The sequence below is a fragment of the Phyllopteryx taeniolatus genome, chromosome 14, assembly GCF_024500385.1.
Source record: "Phyllopteryx taeniolatus isolate TA_2022b chromosome 14, UOR_Ptae_1.2, whole genome shotgun sequence".
Lineage (NCBI taxonomy): Eukaryota > Metazoa > Chordata > Actinopteri > Syngnathiformes > Syngnathidae > Phyllopteryx > Phyllopteryx taeniolatus.
This window is the reverse complement of record NC_084515.1, coordinates 16,265,062-16,284,785: the sequence shown is the minus strand read 5'-3', so window position 1 is coordinate 16,284,785 and position 19,724 is coordinate 16,265,062. Positions and strand designations below refer to the sequence as shown.

The 19,724-nt window shown below is 43.2% G+C and overlaps 2 protein-coding genes across 9 annotated transcripts in view; one reads left to right on the top strand and one right to left on the bottom strand.

Annotated features, from left to right (window-relative positions):
• Positions 1-2,137, top strand: part of guk1a (guanylate kinase 1a) — a 6,350-nt gene extending 4,213 nt beyond the window's left edge. For both annotated transcript variants that reach the window (XM_061796402.1, XM_061796400.1), the window contains exons 6-7: positions 449-534; positions 1,299-2,137. In XM_061796402.1, coding sequence (XP_061652386.1) covers positions 449-534; positions 1,299-1,337 — 125 coding nt within the window. In that variant the 3' untranslated portion in view covers positions 1,338-2,137. The remainder of the gene's footprint in view (positions 1-448; positions 535-1,298) is intronic.
• A 388-nt stretch (positions 2,138-2,525) lies between these two features.
• obscnb (obscurin, cytoskeletal calmodulin and titin-interacting RhoGEF b) overlaps positions 2,526-19,724 on the bottom strand; it is a 57,120-nt gene continuing 39,921 nt past the window's right edge. For all 7 annotated transcript variants that reach the window (XM_061796395.1, XM_061796396.1, XM_061796392.1 and 4 more), the window contains 29 exons: positions 19,039-19,329; positions 17,181-18,467; positions 16,781-17,062; positions 15,793-15,874; positions 15,585-15,706; positions 15,312-15,509; positions 15,200-15,232; positions 14,418-14,516; positions 14,029-14,247; positions 13,755-13,788; positions 13,618-13,670; positions 13,115-13,213; positions 12,671-12,727; positions 11,351-11,490; positions 11,076-11,276; positions 10,860-10,936; positions 10,617-10,787; positions 10,377-10,536; positions 9,263-9,379; positions 9,021-9,185; positions 8,372-8,530; positions 8,119-8,296; positions 7,161-7,274; positions 6,909-7,076; positions 6,728-6,830; positions 5,701-5,830; positions 5,521-5,611; positions 5,393-5,435; positions 2,526-4,697 (listed from right to left, as the gene is read on the bottom strand). In XM_061796395.1, coding sequence (XP_061652379.1) covers positions 3,638-4,697; positions 5,393-5,435; positions 5,521-5,611; positions 5,701-5,830; positions 6,728-6,830; positions 6,909-7,076; positions 7,161-7,274; positions 8,119-8,296; positions 8,372-8,530; positions 9,021-9,185; positions 9,263-9,379; positions 10,377-10,536; positions 10,617-10,787; positions 10,860-10,936; positions 11,076-11,276; positions 11,351-11,490; positions 12,671-12,727; positions 13,115-13,213; positions 13,618-13,670; positions 13,755-13,788; positions 14,029-14,247; positions 14,418-14,516; positions 15,200-15,232; positions 15,312-15,509; positions 15,585-15,706; positions 15,793-15,874; positions 16,781-17,062; positions 17,181-18,467; positions 19,039-19,329 — 5,933 coding nt within the window. In that variant the 3' untranslated portion in view covers positions 2,526-3,637. The remainder of the gene's footprint in view (positions 4,698-5,392; positions 5,436-5,520; positions 5,612-5,700; positions 5,831-6,727; positions 6,831-6,908; positions 7,077-7,160; positions 7,275-8,118; positions 8,297-8,371; positions 8,531-9,020; positions 9,186-9,262; positions 9,380-10,376; positions 10,537-10,616; positions 10,788-10,859; positions 10,937-11,075; positions 11,277-11,350; positions 11,491-12,670; positions 12,728-13,114; positions 13,214-13,617; positions 13,671-13,754; positions 13,789-14,028; positions 14,248-14,417; positions 14,517-15,199; positions 15,233-15,311; positions 15,510-15,584; positions 15,707-15,792; positions 15,875-16,780; positions 17,063-17,180; positions 18,468-19,038; positions 19,330-19,724) is intronic.

Below are 19,724 nucleotides of genomic sequence, written 5' to 3'. Positions count from 1 at the left end.
TGAGAAAATTATACGACTGTTGTTCAAGTGTCTGTATTGTGAAATCTGTTTTTGTACGGTGACGGAACAAAACAACACTACTACTACAAAATGAATACAAACAAAGCACACCGAGGGAATTCATTCCATATTCGAACAGCGCTACGTTAGACAAACACTCGACACATGCAGTTGCCCCTCTTTTTATCTGGCAACAGCACAAGCGACAGGCCGCTTCCCAATTGGCTGTCATTCCATTTCACGCCCCAATCACCGTGGCTGCGGCCGGCAACTCTGTGTTGATGCATTAGGATCCACGTGAATATCGAACAGGCTTTTGCTAACTATGTTGGAAGGGGGTAAAAAATAACTCAAAGTTTGTCTCGACTATTAGTATGTGTGTACCCCGCTGAAGATCATAACCAGCAGAACCCAAACATGACGTAAGCATATTGATACTCCCGTGCAGGTAAAGAACCCAACATGTTTGACATCCTCATCGTCAATGACAACTTGGAAGATGCTTACGGACACTTAAGAGACGCTCTTCTTGAGGTGAGCTGAAATTTGATTTGGGTTGACAGCCATGGCATCCCACTCAATGCCACATCATTATTAGCACACAAGCTAATGCCTGAACATCGAGGTTTATTTGCTGTTGTCAAGCAAGTGTAAAAAATACCTTAATATGGTTTTCATCTCTTTCAAACAACATTGTGCTAGTGGTTCATTACTATCTCGTGACCGTTCGTGGATAATCAGTTACTGAGACTGCATCCTTTTAACTTAGTGATTGGTGAACTAGCGTTGATAGCATTATCATGTTATAAAATGGCAAAAGGAATGTTGCATACTATGAATGGTTAAAAAGTATATCTATATACTTTGTGTTTACAGCATGAACCGCGTGCCGCACAATCAGAAGTTTGACTGGTACACGTTGCTATTGCTAATTTTTGTATAGAAGGTTGAAAGGCTCACAACCTGAATATCTCGTCAGTGCTACATTTAATTACAGTTTAACACCTATAATTATGTTTTATTATTCAGCTTGAATGCTACATTTAATTAATATTTAACTATTGTGAGTTTGGGTTATTGTGGGTTTCATTTTAGCTTGGATACTACATTAAATAAATGTCCGACGAATTGTTTTATTTTAGCTTGCAGGCTACATTTAATACATTTTTAACCACTGTAAGGAAGTTGTATTTTGTTATGTCAAAGATACAACCACTGTCTTACATTTTAAAGTTGCAATCAAAAAGTGTATTGAACTACAAATAACTTGATTATAGTGTAAATATTTCTTCCTTTAGGAAATCAACATGGTCAAGAAAATCAACATGTCTTCGTAGATGTGGCATAAGATAACACCATTCACTCCGAACTAAACCATCGATGTCATCGTGAACATTCCATCCCAAAAAAAAGTGCTCTAGAAAAAGCACAGGCTTCCCGCAGAATATTTGTCCAAATACAGTATATAGGTTTAGACGTAGTTATTATTACAAAAAGTGGAACAAGTTTTTTATGTCGAGGAGCGCTTTCCTTTTTTTAAAAAAATATATTATTGTTATTTACATTTGTATTCAAGAAACTGTATTGTAATAAATTGTCTGCTTGCTAGGCGACTGGTACCATATGCAGCTTTTCGCCACCCCAGACTTAACTGAACTCATTCCGACACGTTGACCAACCGGTCTGTCAAGATCAGTTATTTGGCTGTTTGTCCTAGTCTCATTTTGCTTTGTGTGATTAATCAGTGTGAAATGTCGTGATTGCAGCTATACTGATGCTAAAACAAAACAAAAAAAACACATCCATTACATTGTATTTAAAGGAAAGCGTGCGAGTAAACTGTAAGCATATATGTGTTCAATTTCATGCTTTTTTTTTTTTTTTTTTTTTTACGTTGTGCTAACTTTGCTAAAAAGACATGCTTTATTAGAATGAGGTCCAATGTCAGGCAATATTTTATGTATAACGAACAATTGAGTGATCGTGTCAGGTGTTTTTTTTTTTTGGGAGGCGGGAGGCACAATTATGCTTCTTCAACAGAACAACTACAATTTAACTTACATTTGAATTTATTGCTGTAGTGGACTGTTTGTTGAGAATTCTAACTAAAGGAAAGACAATCAAATGTGACACTTGATTATTTGAAGTCTCTTGGAATCATTATAATTGGGGACCACATGATGCCTGAAAACTCTACAATTTTGTACGTGCATGTATCTTGGTGAAAATGTACGTATTTTAGGTATGCAGAAGATGATCCCAACCGAAGACTTGCTCAGTAGAGCCTCCTGGAATGTTAGCAACAATTTGCCATCAACACCATTTTCACTGATTGAGACGAATTTTGGTGGACATGTCTATCATAGCGACACTTAAAAAAAGAACGTAAGACTCCACACTTAAATCAATCTGAGAGCTTTTTTACTTGCGGTGCTATTTGCTCCCGTTTGATAATGGCCATCAGCATGTTAACTAATTATTGTCTGTGAGCATGCGAGTGAAATAACAACACGAACAATTTGTAATCTTTTACAAACATGGAAACAAAAGTTTTTTTTAATATTCAGATTTGAAAGACAAACATGTTTTTTTCCTTCAAAAAGACATTTATAGTACAAGCAACTACAATCTATTTAGAGTGTTATGACACCGAACTATACAACACCCTACATTTTTTAATTGAGGACTTCAATCAATTTAAATTTAAAAACTCAGCAGTGCTTTGGAAAAGCAAAAAAATGCAGTGAATCATCTAAATGAACTGAACACGACCCTGGGAGCTCACGTTATTGCGCTGCATGAACAGACTCAAGACAGTCATTGCACTATTCATGGGAGCAACATGATACACAAATGATTGAATTCAATTAAATACCTGGTTGTCTCAAAAAAGATTCACCAACTTTTTAAATCAACACAAGCAATACATACCTAATTCATACATAAATGCTACCTATAATTTACGTGTAAATGCATAATGCTTCATCAACTAAAATTCTGTGTTTCTGTATCAAGGTTTTCTTTTTACTTTTAAGCCGTTGACTCGCTCAGTGATGTTGTGAATTTGCGATCTGTCGCCTGTGACCGTTTTCTGCCTTTTGCCAGTGTCAGCTGGCATAGGCTACAGCTTGCCCAGAACAGGAAAGCGGTATATAAAAAAAAAGACAGATAAATGGATCGTAATTCCATTTTTTTTTTTTTACAATCCAGTGTTTGATTTTTATGGGATGGCATCTTTCTGAATGTTCTGAACTCCTGCAGTGCCCGTGTTGTTTTAAGCGGAACAATTTTGCACGGAAGAGGTAACATAACTTGGATGTAGTGTGCTCTCTAACGCCGTAGGTGCTTCAAGACACATCAGATTAGCAATTGAAAGAATTTGCGATGTTAATTATCACTCCACTTGAGTCTAGTGATCCATTTTTTTGGTGTCAAGTTACAGAAACAAAAAGGTTTCTGGTCCACAATTTGGTTTGACTAAATCGAAGATGACCAAACTCTCAGTTTGGATCGCATGAACACGTGATACCATGTGACAGGAACAAATATTTTGTCATATGGAATGGTTCGTTAAAAGTTAGGATAGGACGTGAACCGATGCAGTTTAAGACTAAGGAGGATTTGCGGTGAACAGAATTCAATGCTGCTGATCGTCACTAATTCGAAGGGTAACCGGGTTTCCCACGGAGGTATAGCTGTACGTCTGAGTTGATATTTTGGTTTTAAAGCTCCGCTGCCCTCCTTCCACCCTCTGCACCTCAGAGCAGTAAGAAGGCTTCACCTCCAGCTTTGCGAGGCTCACTTGAATGGGGACACGCCTTTCAGATTGGCTACCGCTCGTTTGCGGCGCATTAGATGAGAATAGACCGTCGGAGAGATGCTCTCGGAGGCGAGCGAAGAATCCGCTCCTCTGCCTCGGGAACACGACGGGGCGTCCCAGGTTGAGGAGCACTGGTTGTCCCACGGTGGAGCCGCCGACCTCCCTCTGGAGCACAGAGATCTCACAAGGCTTCTCAGCAGGACTGTAGCTGCTTGATCTGTAAGATTCTCCTTCCTCTGGGACGTAATCCTCCAAGTCTTCCAGTGCAAGAACACGACCTCCACGTGTTAGCATCTTTGCGTCCTGCTTTCTCCAAAGGTCTTCGTCATCATCGTCACTAGGTTCAAAGACGACAATTGGCTGATCTTCCAGGTCTTCATAGGGCTCCCCACCTGTGGTAAGAACAGATGAGAGCTCATGGGGATCTCCTGAACCAGAGGGTGGCTCCTCTTCCTCCCAGGGGAGTGTCTGGCCGCTGGCGCTGCCACCCAGCTCCACCAGATTGTTGTTGGAATTATTTGCATTCGGGTTCTCCGGGGGCGATCTTTTGGGTCTTGCAGGAGCAGTCGAGCGGTCCGAGATGGCGGGCGACACACCCCTCCTCCTAGACAGCCTGGGAGACTTATTGACCTTGTACTCGATCACTTCCTCCACCTCGACCCAACTGGGCTTGCTCGCTGAGACACCGGCACCTTCGGCCTCCGTGACATAGAAGGTTGGCACTGTGCTTTTCCTGGGAGCGGCCATCCTCCTGCTCCTGGTGGTGGAGGTCTCCGAGGCGGTCATCTCTGAGCGGTGGGCTCCAGTGATGGTCACGCCAGGTGACTTGTGCCTCCTCATTCGCGGGTTCTTCACCACTGTGGTGATTGTCTCCTCACTGTTAATAAACCACCACCACTGACATTATTGACGCTATCCAAGAGGACTCTACACTGGTTCACGTTCAGTTTTTACACAGCAGGTCCAAGCAGGGAAGGGATGGACTTGGTCTTCAAGCAAGCATGTATTAGAATGTGACTGGCGGCTGTCCAAAATGGGAATGATGCAATGAAAGAAGCATGCTGTGGTAGGATAGTCAAACATTCAAGTTGGTGGTTCAATTTGAAAGCACCCCGGTGAGAACATCTCATCCTTTCTTCACATGCCACAGTCGCAGTCAAAATTAACTCCACGCTGCAAGTTTATTAAAGACAAACACAGTGGAACCTCTCAAGGTCGTACAATGCATCTTTAGTGTTTTTTGCTATACTTATTCCAAAAGAAGAATTAAAGGGAAAAAAGCAGACTTGTAAGTCAGGTGGGAGATGAACATCACAGTTTTTACAATGTGAGCGACCCCACATATGAAAAACAAATCTGTGCCTTTTTACTGCGCTTTTAGTGTGTTGTGTACTCGACCGGGCCTTTGTTGCCTTTGAACGGGAGTGAGGGAAAATCCTCAAATGAACGAAATTTTCCTATGGGAAAAATTGTCTTGACCTTGGAGGTTACACAGTATCCACAAGTATGGGTGATGACTGTATTTTGATGACGACGAGAAAAGAGCATGCATCGTGCATGCATTGCACTTACATGATGATGGTTTTCTTTGGTATTTTTGTCTCCTGCTCGGTAACTGGACAGTAAGCAGAGACAAAACATTCAATGGATGTCATCGAGCAGAAATGGAAGATATCGGTAAGTACTCAGTCTGTTCTCACCTTCGATAACTACGGCCTGCTCACCAGTGCCAACAGCGGACGGAGGAACTACGTCAGCAGCACACCTGGCACTGCCAAGACGGTTGGACAACTGGCAACAAAGAGAAATTTGCATTTAGAGACGACTAACCGACATGTAGCCATAAATAAAGAGATTAAGAGCTTTTCATGTGGGCCAACCTCACACTCGTAGTGTCCTAGGTCTCGATCTGTCACGTTTTTGATCACCAAGACCAAAACCCCACTCCGGAGCTCACTGTAGCTCTGGTACTTTTCCTGGTCGCTCAGCAGCCGTCCGTCCTTGAACCATCTTGACCGTGTGTACACACGCACAAAGCCAAGCGTTATTAATATTAACGTGAACATTTCAGAACGGTATCAGTTTGCTATCAAAAATTGGCAGTGGTGGGAAGTAAGAAATATATAGATATATATTTTTACTGTACTTAAGTAGGTTTTTCAGGTATCTGTACTTTACAACTTGTTTCTATGACTCTCGACATTGGAAAAGCGACATCTACTGTACACTTTCTACTCCTTTCTTTGTCAAAATAGGTTGATTAAGTTTTTTTTCAACCTCCACAGGTGACCACGTGTCAAAACAAATGTAAATACAGAGAAGTCAACCATGGTTGAGGTTTTGATTGATTGAGAGCTTAGTATCTTATGAGGTGGAAAAATGCAGGGAGCATTAACAACACTGATGCAAATGATTTCCTAGCCAAGCCTTATTGATGAGAATTGTTGGTTACAAGAATGATTCGTGGCGGATTACTTGTATCGTCTGCAACCCTATTAAAAAAAATAATAATTCTCTAATCTTACAAAAAAAACAAACACATACAAATATGATTATTATAATGATTAGTTCATTTAGATTTTTTGGGTTACTCAGTTTACAACATTAGCATAGCTAACGCATTGTTTTGATAAAAGAATTGAACATAAAATTTCAGCAAAACCTTGCTGGTGTAAAGAAAAAACAACAACATGCGGCATGTGACGTGATGTTGGGAGATGCAAGTAAAAGAGGGAAACTACCTTGTGCGCAGTCCCCCCGTTGTGCCGAGATATACAATCTGGTATTCTATATAACCGACAGTCATTTTGTTTTCAAACTTTTATATTTGTGAGTTATAGTTTGTACAATTATACTTTGACTTAAAGTACAGTAGTTATACTTGTATTTATATATGAGCATTGGTACCTGATTTTAGGACTCGGGGCGCTCTGGATGACGCAGGTGAACTGAGCATCTTCACCGGCGATACATATAGCATTCCTCATTTTGTTCACAAATCTTGGAGGCACTGTAGACACAAATTGATTACTCGTTAAAAAGCACAACATTGCATTGCGGCTCTTTTGAGTGTGTGTGAGCTGCGCACCTTGTACAGTGATCTTGCCCAGCGTGCTGGCGTTGCCGGCTGAGCTTGTAGCAAAGCACATGTACTGGCCCGAATCCTCTGCCGTCATGTTATCCAGGATGAGCGTGCAGGAGCCGTCGGGGTCCTCGATGATGATGTGATGAGGGTCTGCCTCCACTATACGTCCGTCTATGACCCCCAAAAATTCTCAGAAGCGTTGGTGAAACGGTCACGAGTTAAGTTGATGTTGTGGACGAGGAGGAAATGTCTTACCCTTGTACCAGGTGATGGCAGGTGTGGGGACTCCTGTGGCTTTGCACGCCAGTTTAACTGTCTGCCCAAGCTCGGCTGTGCAGTTTGCTAGAATTGCCACAAAGTCTGGAGGACCTACCAAAAAATAGCAGTAAAAACCATTAAAGAGGACAAATTATTCAAAATATAGATTTTTTGATTTGTATACTGCACAAATAGTTGGGTGTGTGGAGCGCCTACCTATACAGCAATTATTATTATCATATATTTTGTTACCTGCCTATTTCTGAAAATGCATGTGTGAGTAAGCCCCCAAAAAAGAAATTTGTGGAGTATAATTCTTCACCCTTGGGGTATTTTGACGACATCCATACGTCACAGATATGCTATTAAGTCAGCGGGAAACTGTTCTAAATTGTGAAACAAAAAAGACACAGTGTCCTTAAAAGTGAAGTGTGGAGATAATGTTCCACTCCAGCCTCATGGGGAGCAGTCATACAACCACATGCAACCGCTTCATGAACCCCCTTTTTGCAATAAAATGAAAGATGTGAACCGTAACATAGCATTTATACCAAGTGAAACTCGTCTCAAACAAAAGTGTTCTGTGTTATGGAGAATCGAGGCAGAGTGGGCAGAACAAATAAGTCGTGTGGCTCCCCAGAACAAACATGGATGCGCAAAACATTGTGGCGCGATCAGATCGGTCTACTGGAACGCCGTCGCTGTAAACATGTCGTCTATACTACGTAACGTAAGATCACCTTTAATACTTTGCAGGGAATGATGCGCATCTGAGAGACTGTTGACATATCTCAGTAGGTATTGCTGTTTTGGTTAACAACAGAGTTTAAAAGGGCTCAGTAGTTAAGGGGTTTATTATTTGTCTTAAGTGGATTATGCACCATAATAATAACAATAATCATAAACTTACGAGAGTTTGGCAATGAAACAGAGAATAAACTTGCGTTCGACTCACTCCAGGCTGGCATGCTGTGTCTCTGCTGAAGTTCTCGCAGGTCTCTAAGCCACGAGTTCTTGATGGTCACCGTTCGGGCCTGCAAGGTGTACTTCCTCACCGAATCCTCGCGTTCATGCCAGATCTCAAAGGCGCGGTCGTCGCCCTCCACCGTGTCATTCACGTCAATGTTGTTCAGCTGCAGGAGAGTGGAGGAAAAAGTCCATGGCAATCAGGCTGCAGATCACGAGAGATCGAAGGCGTTCGTTCTTACCTTCATCATGTTCTTGAAGACGTATGTTTGCGTGTCGGTGTTGCTGTCTCTCTTGGATTTGCAGATGACGCAGTAATTCTTAAAGAGGAAGACGTGGCGGTGGTGACCTCGAGAGGACGTCCTTATTCCAGGAGCTCCCTCCCAAACTTGGAAAGGGCCCTGGTAGCAAGAACACATTAAGGAGAGACTAATGTCATCTAAGTCTCTGTTAGTCACGTGGACTAATCATTTTGCATTTGTTTTTGTCCCTGACCAAAAAAATGGGATGATAACAAATCAAAGCGAATGAAAGTGGACAAGAAATCTGATGAATTTAGCTGAAAAAATGCACCAGAAGTGCGGTGACTTTATGAACCCGGCCGGGCTAAATTGAGTTCCTCACGTCTCGCAGGCGCAGTGCTTCCACTGTACACTGTACTGTACTACTTTCCTATTGGGACAAGATTTTGGCGACATGTGCATTTCAGGAAACTCATAAAACAAGAGTTTTTCATTGAATATCTGGGGGATAGGTTGCACAGAAAAACGTGAACAAGTGAATTTGTGAACCACAGGGGATTACAGTAAATGTATGACTAAAATGAAAGATCTTTAAAGGCTATGAACTTAAGTGAAAGTAACACTTGTTACTGGTTACTCATCCATTTACCTGTCTAAGAGGCTCTCCCAATGCTTCAAGAGTCGCAGGGTAATTCACAATCATGGAGACGTGGTGGGTATTTTCCGAGCGTTGAGGCAACGCGGACACCATGGCGTAAGCTTCTTCCAGCAGGCAGCAGTTCTGGCCATTCCTCGCCTTGTTTCGAATGAGCTCCTGGTGACGTTGAGGCTTTGTGTTAAAACCAAGAAGCTACAGCATGTCCGAGAGACACGAGCCCTGCTGGACGTCACCTTGAGGAAAGCCTTGTACTTCTGAATCCTGTCCAGAGGTTGCAGCAGGTAGGCGTCGATACTGCATACAGGCGGGTCGGCCGGGTCTGCTTTGGCTTGCTCCTTCTCCGTGTACTCCTTTGACATGATGGGCACATTTTTACAAAACCAGCAACATCAAAAGTGAACCCCCCCCCCCCCCTTGTTATGTCCGTGACTCTGGAACAGCAGCACTGCTCCTAGTTGAATTAGACCCGCGCTGTGTTTCATTATTCAAAAATGTCAGAAACACAAGAAAAGCCCGATAAACGTTGTTTACATCGACATCTAACTCCATCACTAACCACTAGAGTCCATATTCAGTGCATGACAACTCATGAATCATGGCTGCAGTGAGGATATTTCATTAGTCTTCCATAATTAAATGCATGTTAAAACTTTGTTTTGGTTTTGAAACATGCATTTGCATTTGCATTTGCATTTGCATCTGCATTTGTTTCTCCGGAGCAGCAGTAATGTCCCCTGGGTCAATTTGACAGTTTAATGTCATTTTAAATTAGAACATTACCCTTACAAACCTCTGAAGCATTTCAGAAAGCGCACAAAAGCTTTTTCAACAAATATCGGGGGACTGGTTTAATGGAAAAAAACAAAACCAAAATATTGGAGGTGAATTTGTGAAGAGTGAAGTGAATATGCAGGAGATCATACTGTAAAAAAATCCATGTTCTATTGGGCTTTTCTTCATTAGGGTTGTGAGTGAACTTGAGTCTATACCAACTGACTTTAGGTAATAGAAGCGGGGTACACCAATCGTTTAGTCCATCTCAGGGCACATACAGACACACACAAAAAAAAACTAGCACATTCACATTCATACCTATGGAGTCATAGAGTCTTCTATGAACTTAACATGCATGTTCTTTGAATGTGGGAGGAAACGGGAGTACCCGCTGATAACCCACACAAGCACAGGGAGAACATGTAAACTGCTGCCCATTTTACATGCCGTTGATATCAAAACATTTGTTGACATCTTGCATTTTTATGGGGTGACGTTGATAAAGTAAATCGGCCAGTCTGAGCCACAGCATAACAGGAAGGTTAAATCACAATGCGAAACGAGCAGCGATACCTTAAAGAAGCGGTGCACTGTTTTTTCACGGACGGCACTTTCGGCCTGGCTCTGACCTACGAGGTACTGGAGGTACTTCTCAAAGCCTTCCTTATTCTTCAGGAAGCACATGGCTACGTCGTCATCTGTCTCACAGTCATTTAGCTTCGGGTGGAACGCCCTGCCATGCACATATGGAAAGGTCACTGCCATGAACCTACGCGAAAAGACCAACTGGTCATTCGGAGGTGGTCAGCGTACATGCTGTGGAAGTCCTTTAAGTCCTTTATGTTCCTAAAGATGGCCTCCCTCTGGCTGCTGACGTCAGTCGGCGCATCAGGAGTGTCGGCGTGCCTCAGGTGATGACACGTGAAGAAGTCCATCTCTTTGACAAACTCTGATTCGCCACCGATTATGTCCTGGATCAACTGGCTACAGAAGAACAGAGGTGGTGCTTAATAGGCTGACAGTATTTATAATGATGATTCGATTTGTTTTACTGACAATAACTTCTTCTTGTACTCTCCCTCAGACACCTCCTCTGCGCTCATCTCAGGAAGGTCGCCCGTGTCAGGCGATAGCTGGTGGAATACATGTTTAGCGTCAGTGTAAGACCTTAAAGCAGCGTGACTTCTCTTTGCTGTGACATGCCCTTTAATGCGACAATGCGGGACCACGGCGCCAAACACAATTTTGTGTTATGATGCTGCGTAGGCATACTTTGAGCTTTTTGTCCAGGTAGGCAGGTGACACCCATCCTTGGCGGGACGGCGTCATCTTGGTGGGTTTGGTCCGGACGAGCCACTTAAGCGGGTGGGCCGAGTCCAGCACCTCCACGTACTGTCCCTCTTTCAAGGAGATGGATTCTTTGCCGGCCACGATGGGGTCGTAGTTGGCCGTCGCCACGTAGATGTCGAACATCTGCGTGCACACGGTCCTCATCATGTTTCACTTCTTATTACATTTAAGGTGTGCTTCATACAGCAGTATTTCACCTCTCCCCTGGCATCGCCCTCATCAGACTCAGACGAGGAGTCAGCCACGAGGGAGGGGGGGCGGGAGCGTCCGTGATGTGGAGAAGCCGAAGGGGTCTTGGTCTCGTCGTCACTGTCGGCGCCTGGAACGCGCAGTGATGCTGGGAACGCAAGGGGGAGTCAGTTGTGTTGTTGAATATTAGTGCAGGTGTTAGCAGCAGAGTTTCGTCTTCGGTGAGAGTCGGAGCTGAGCTGTTAAGCGCCAAATGACTCTACTGCCATTTTCAACACATGAACAGGTGAATCACCACTGTAACGTGTAGGAACGCCGATGGACATTACAAAAGCCAAAGACCTTCATAGCGAAAGGAACCGGATTTGCCCATTTATGCCAAATGCATGACTTTAAGGCAGTAGAACCATGTGACTACAACCAGCCCATCGAGATTGAAACCAATAAAAAATAGAATGGGTATAAAAGGTCATTTCAATCATAAACAATACAAAGATGTATCATATATTAAAGACAATCAATATGATAAAGTACATGACGTAGTATTATAAGGATGCTTTAAAAAATCCAATTCATTATTTGATTTAATAATCAACCGGTAAAGAAGGGGCAGGATGGTAATCAAAAATCCAAATTAAATTAAATAAATGATATATATATATATATTATACTGATATATGATTATATACAGTGGGTACGGAAGGTTTTCAGACCCCCTTAAATTGTTCACACATTTGTTAAAATCATTTCAGTTTTTTCTTCATTAAGGCACACACAGCACCCCATATGGACAGAAAAAAAATGCAACTCATTTTTGACATTTTTGCTGATTTATTGAAAAAAGAAAAACTGAAATATCACACAGCCGTAAGTATTCAGAGACTTTGCTGTGACACTCCTATATTTAACTGGGGTGCTGTCCATTTCTTCTGATCCTCCTCGAAAAAATAGTTCGACACCTTCACTGGAGTCCAACTGTGTTTGATTATTCTGATTGGACTTGATGAGGAAAGCCACTCCCCTGTCTATATGAGACCTCACAGCTCACAGCGCGTGTCAGAGCAAATGAGAATCATGAGGTCCCTCATAAATGGTTTGCACCGTCTACTGTCTCGCGTTAGTAATAGCATGCAAGTCAAAACTACAGCTCTGCATGAACAAAAGCCCTGTGGTGAGTGTCTTTTGCAATCTGAAATTCATTACAAAGCCATTTATAGTTTAGAATACAATATAAATGTCATAATAATTCATCTTTGCTTCATTGACAACATCATCATGAACAAATGTCTTGATATACTGCATAATAATGGGTGCATTTTAATACATACTGGTGGTTTTGGGCCAAGATTTCATCCACTGGAGCACTTCCTGATTCTGTGTGCTGTCTGAATAACAAATTCATGATTGGATGAGCATTTGATGGGTGCTATTAATAAAGTGATTGCATTTGAAGTGGGGAAGAAGTGGTGCTTCAACAAAGCAAGATTGGCTTGTAAGTAGTAAACACATCACACAAGCGACACATGCAGAGACACAACACGACTGTCTTGTACTGCTGTTACATGAATACACATTTTCTGGAATCAAAGCATAAAACAAGACACAAACTGAAACTGACCAATACTTGGAGCGTGCACCGTACGAGTACGACAATAGTAACGACTTAGAAATAATACAATCTGATATTGTACGGTTCGTATTTCTCAATACAATACAGCTACATCTTCTGAGTGCGTAAACAAGATGGTCCATGACATACAGGAGAAACGCACCTTGTGTAATCTTGGCCGATACCATTTCAGTGATCTGGGAGGTGAGTTTCATGAGGAATTCCTCAGAGCCGACTTCTCCAAGGTAGGACATTTGACTCTCTTCAAACAAAGTGCAAAACACCAGAAGTTTGGATTTACACTGCATGGTTCGAGTCACACGATTGTGATTTTGTTTTTTTGTTTTTTTCTTTGCTCTCAAGCGGCACATTTGGGATAACGTGTCATGGCATCGTACAGAGAAAAAAACAATCACGCGGTCTTGGATACCGCAAGATCGGAACTGGGCCTTTTCCAAAAGTGGATAAAACTCCAATACGTATAGTACATATTGAAGATATTAAACAGTCACTTGAAATGTACATAAAAATCAGATGCAGGCAACAAATCAGAAATGGCCACTTGGAGCTACAGTGTAACTCCAGCTCAAGATACAGAGTATTTAAAGTGATATTAATAAAGCAGATCGGATTATCAAATCTATGGTGTATAGAAGTCATACTTACCCTTTCCCCTCTTTGCATCTTCCTCTGGTGGACTGACAGTAATCCCAAGGACTCTGATGAATTCAATAAAATGTGTTAATTGCCTGTATTTGCATGTGCCATTTTTTTTGGAGAAGAGAAACTGAAAAAAAACATACTCCGATGCTTTGGTCTCTTTCTTTTGCGGTGGAGCTGAGGAAAAACACAATAAGAACACATTATGACAATAGTAAGATGTCACTCAGACATTTCTCTCGAAAAATGTTGGCTGAACTCTACAGTAAATTAAGGGAGCACTTTTGGGGCCTTCAACTTTTAGAGGTTACACTGTATATTATGGATGGGGAGATTTTCATCCTCAAGAGCCACATTAGATCATGTAAATGCTCCGAGGGTCAGATGAAAGAATGATTTTTTTTTTTTTTTTCTTACCGTCATCCACCTCCAGGTGAGCGGTACAGATGGACTGTCCCGCCTTATTGGTGGCAATGCAGGTGTAGGCACCAGTGTACTCTGTTCCAACATCCATCAAGATGAGGCTATGCTGGCGACCTGAGCTAGCTACTTTGTATCCTTTGGTATCAGGCTTGATCCACAGCACCTCCTCCATTGACTCCTCCTTTAGCCAGGAGACCATTGGAGTGGGAGATCCTAAATAGTACATGCAGAGTGTACATTCATTGTATTTGATTTTGTTTTACTTTACCTATATCTGTCCAGGTAAGGCAATTGAGAACAGATTCAAATTTGCAAGACAGCAGAGTCCAAAAAGTGCAAGAGTGTTTCAAAATAATAAACCTTTAAGCACGTGGTGTACAAACCTTCAACTTTGACAGATAATGTGATGCTGGCTCCTTGTTTCACTTTTCTGTTGCTGAACTTTTCCAAGAAACGTGGTGGCACCAATGACTCCCGGGAGTCTGCAAAATACAGTTCATTATAAATTATTCAATCATAGGTTATATTGATAAGAATTTTGAAAACAACGAGATAAAAGCCAAATTTGAAATGAATTGATCTTGCTATGCCCTCTGTCGTGTGCAAAATATTCACTTTTGTTGAAAATCCTTTTCCATCCATCCATTTTCAACAGCTGATTTTGGGGGTACACCCTGGACCTGTCGCCAGCCAATCGCAGCGCACATGCTGTGTATAGGCAAGCAAGCATTCATATTCACACCCATGGAGACTTTAGTTTCCCAGCATGTACAGGGAGAAAAATGCAAACCGCATACAGACGCACGTACGCACGCACACACACACACCCGAGCTGAGATTCCAAATCAAAGAATCAAAGAAACTGTGCTGCCTGTCAAACATTGTGCGTAACATTTGTGGATGTGGGGAAAGATTCTAATTCTAATTATAAATCAATGTTTTTTCCTCCAAATAATCTGAATGGATTTATATCACTACACCTAAAGGGAGTGAAAATATCTAGGTGTGGATGATTGGTTGTTATGTACCCTGTGATTGGCTGGCGACCAGTCCAGGGTGTACCCCCAAAATCAGCTGAGAAAGGACAAGCGGTATTTCAAATGGATGGCTGGATGGACAGATGTCTATTCTCCATCTTCAATTTAACGAATGAATATGAAATTACCTTTCAGATCTTGTGGTATGATCTCCCCTGGGTCTGAAATAAAACACAGTTGTTGACAATATTTCTAAGCATTCCACTGTCTCATTTTGTATTTATATTCTGTCACACTCACTTCGAACAATTAGTCGGGCGGAGGAGTAAGCAGAACCAGCCGCGTTACTAATGTAGGCCGAATATTCCGCCATGTCCTCTTTCTTCACCTCCAGGACCTCCAGAGTGTGAACGTCTTGCTGCGCTAACAGTGAAATCCTTTCGGAGGCGCGCAAGGGGTGGCCATCTTTGAACCAGTACACTCTTGGTTTGGGGAAACCTAGAAATATAAAAACTGTCGTGACGCTTACTTAACCCTACAATCTAATTACACTTTCGAGTGTGTACTGTATACCTTTTACTCTGAGCTGCATTTTAGCCATTGGTGAACCTGGACTGGCGTGAACATCGTGAAGTTCCTCCACAACTTGAGGCAACTGATCATCTTCCGTCACAGACTCAAAGGTCTCAGTCTCCCTGCTCGGATAATGACGACATCAGTTGCTAATCAATATATCAGACGCATGGTATCCGACAGTTTAGTGTTAACACAGTGACATCACCTGGACAAGTAGCCCTTGGCACTGATGTAAGATGACGTTTCAGTGGCGTCTGCAGCAGTGTCATAATCGGAGCTGCAAGACACTGATGGAGTAGATAGATGATGAGTTAATACTGTATGTGTGAGTACAGGTTGTTGATATCGATGGCAATTTGTTAGCTCAAAGTCTGTCATGAACATGGTTGGGGCAAAGGCCGTTCTGCATTTTGTGGGGCTAACTAACATAATAACTGCGCCTATACTGGGTTTCTCCGGCAGCCAAGTTCGGTGAAGATTCAGGGCCACTTTTACAGTAAGTGATGGGTCAGCCACCGTCTTAAACACTACATCAAAGCCAAAGTGTAAGCAGTTTTGTCTGATGCACAGATTAGCATTAGCTTCTGATAAACGCTACATACTTAAGTTCTCCATGTGGTTGGGGGAGGAATACAGTATTTGTGTTTGCCGCCGCATGCGCCACATACACACGGTCCACGAAGTAATTGGTAAAGTGTAATTCGGTGGCTGGGTGATGAAGTGCTGCCTTCACAAGGGAAATTAGAATCTATGTTGTCTTTGTGCGGGCTTGCGCCCTGGCCATTTTTAGATATGGGGCACCAGATAACTAGCAACCCTTTATTGCTCAGTGACTGTTTTTTTTTTTTGTCAATGTCTTCATGTCTCCAAAGTGTTCTCTGCCAATTGACTGTCTGTTGTCGTACTCGAGCGGCTCCAACGACCGGAGACAAATTCCTTGTTTGTTTTTGGGACATACTTGGCAAATAAAGATGATTCTGATTCTGAAGTGCTCCACTCTAAGTCAGCATGGTATTGAAATACTAGTTGGAATGTGCAGTACTCATCAAAAACCTACACTAATGCCGTAGTGAAGTTATAATCACAGTCAACATTTGTTTGAAAAACTCCTCTAGGTCATACATTTCAAAGCAAGGGCCCCCTATCGATACAAACTAAGCACTTGTGTGAGTGAATAAAATGCTTAAACTCACAGTCAACCCTGAGTTCAGCCCTGGTGGCCGCAATACCGCTGCTGTTTTCCGCCGTGCAGCGGTAAACGCCCATGTCAGTGGGCAACACAGCGGTGATTATGAGCTGATGGCAGCCCTCCTGGTCCTCATTGATCATGTAGTGGTCATTCTCCTCCAGCACTTTGCCGTCTTTGTACCAGCGGACAGTGGGTGACGGCTTGCCGATCACCACGCAATCGAAGCTGACAGGATAGCCATCCGGCACGTCCTGATTTTGTAACTCTGTCAAGAAGACGGGAGCAGCTGGAGGAGGAAAAAAAACAGTACAAACACAAAATAGTTTGACTGAATGCTACCGTCTTTACGATGAACTGAATTTTTGTCGACCCTCAACATGGAAGAGATACATTCTCATTCCTACCAGGAGCTCCAGACAGGAATGCAGGAGGTTGTTTTTCTTGAGTGGGCGTTTCCGTACCATCTTCAGTGTATCCCAACTTCCTAATACGCAGCTCTACTTTGAGATGTCCGGCCTCCAGGATGGTGGTCTCCACGGGTACTCCGTGGATCGTAAACATCTCCTGGAACCTCTTTGATGCCACCTCTGCCTCTGACCACGTGTCAAAGCGGATATAAATGTAGGTGTCGTCCTCACGGTAAGAGTGAGGATCCGGAGGACGGAGGTCTCCTTCGTCTGCGCTGACAAAAGGCTCTTCCTCCACGTCCGGCGGGAGATGCGTACGCAGCAGCCGGCGGAGACGTCTGCTCGCCTGTCTCAGCGACTCGTCCATCTCGCTCCCTGACGAGCTGTCAGGCTCGCTGTCTGCGCTGTAGCCAACTGTCAGTGGACGCCGCCCGGATGACTCTCTCACCGTTACCACGGTGACCTTACCACTGTGAGCGATGACTCCAAACTTATTGGCGACCTCACAGGTGTACACGCCTGTGTCCTTTGTGGTGATGGCAGTGATGACCAGGGAACATGTGCCATCGTTGTAGATGTCAATGTGGTGGTGCTTGCCGTCGGACAGCTGTTCTCCATCCTTCAGCCAACGCACCTTATCGGGTTTACCCTCTGCCACACATTCCAGATGTATGGTGCCATTTGGCTCTTTGGTCTGGTCTTTGAAGACCTCCTTGAAGATGGGCCACATATCCTTGCGTGCCTTGTAGCCCTTGAAGGCAGCTTGGATCTTAATGGCAGCTTCTCTGAGCTCAGGCTCGTCTTCCTTGCTGATCTCCAGCGTGTCAGTCTCCTGTGTTGGCACGTGTTTTGTTTCGGTCCGCTGAACTGTAGCCGTTGTCTGGTCAGACATCTGGAAGTGTTTAAAGAAGCGCTCTGTGGCTAGTGTCTGGTTGTCAGAGGTCACAACCGTAGCTGAAGACTGAAGCTGGCTGTTCTTCTTAAGGTAGGACACAAGTGAAGAACCGCCAGAACTGGACTCCTCAGAGCTGGTGTACAATTTAGACTCGGTCTGCTTCATCGCTACATTCTCTGAAGCACTGCTCTCCTTCTTCCCTGTTTTGTTTTGGCCACCTTTATCATCCTCCGAGTGTTCAGTGATGGAGTCTAGAGTGGGCTCACGACTCATGCGCCTTTTCTTGGCCGAAGCCTCCCAAAGTTCATGTAGATCTCCTTCTTCAGCAGCCTCTGGAGGAAGACTGGGCTGTCCTAGTTGCTCCGACTCGACTTCTTTTACCTCTGTTTCTATAGACAAACAGCTTTTTTAATTAAACCTTCGGCAGCATTCACACAAACAATGCAATGGTGGACCATGCATTTGGTATCTGGGCTCTTAATACCACCACTACCACATCACAATTATAGAAAGCATCAATACTATACAAAAACGCAATATAGCAGCTAAAACTATGACACTGATTGAACTTTTCCGCCTTGAAAAACCCTATAGTGTAGTCCCAAACGGCGTGGCGCTGCCGCCGGTGAGGTTACCAAGTAGTTCCACCCATGACTTCTTGTGCTAGCCGCTTGTTAGCTAGCCGCTGTCCTTGTCTTCCCCTTTCTTTTCACTCTCTTTTCTCTGTGTATTCTCCACCAACAGCGAAATATAGCTACGCACGACAATACGCGTTTATGTGTGGGAGGGTCTGTCGCCGTAATTTGTTTGCAATTGTCCAGTTCTTTCTAGTTCAGGTGGATTGCTTGGTGTGCGGCTGGCTTTAATGTTAGAAAATTGGGATGAATGAGGTGCATCTACTTTGTTTATTACATTAACAAAGTCAGATATAAATAGTAGATTTACGTAGAATCCACTCACCCAGCTGCACAGTCTGAGGAAGCTCAACAGGCTCTCCTGTGCCGGCTCTGTTGATGGCCGCCACTCTAAACCTATAGCCGGTGGCCTGGATCAGATTTTCTACCACAAACTCTGTGTTGCACACGGGAGTTGAGTGACACGGAAGCCAGAGGCTGCTGTCTGCCGGCCTCAACTCCACTTTGTAACCCAGAATCGAACTGCCTCCGTCATGTAGGGGAGTGAACCAGGAAAGGGTGACAGACTGTTTGGTCTTGCTGAGGACCTCAGGGTCCTCCGGGGGGTCAGGTACAGCTATGATGAAAGTGGAGAGGAAAGCAGCAGGAATTAGAAGTAGACATTTCCACATTTCTCAACCAATTCAAACCATCAAAATATTCAGCTTATTCAGGACATCCTCGGAACTATTTTTTACATTCCACAAATTCCCACAAGACACAAAACCATTCAAATTAATGGAGAAATTCAACAAATTTACTTCTATCCTTGAATTTTGCTTTTCATTTTCTTCGATGTCTCATAATCTAAAATGTGCTCCAGTACATACCTGTAGAGCATTTCAGTTCAGTGTCTACTCTTCAGAATTGACATGCCATTTCTACAGAAATTCTCGATGACTGTATTCCCCACTGGGAAAACTACTCTTGCTGAGGTAATTCCAACATGATGACAAAAAAAAGGTGAAGTAA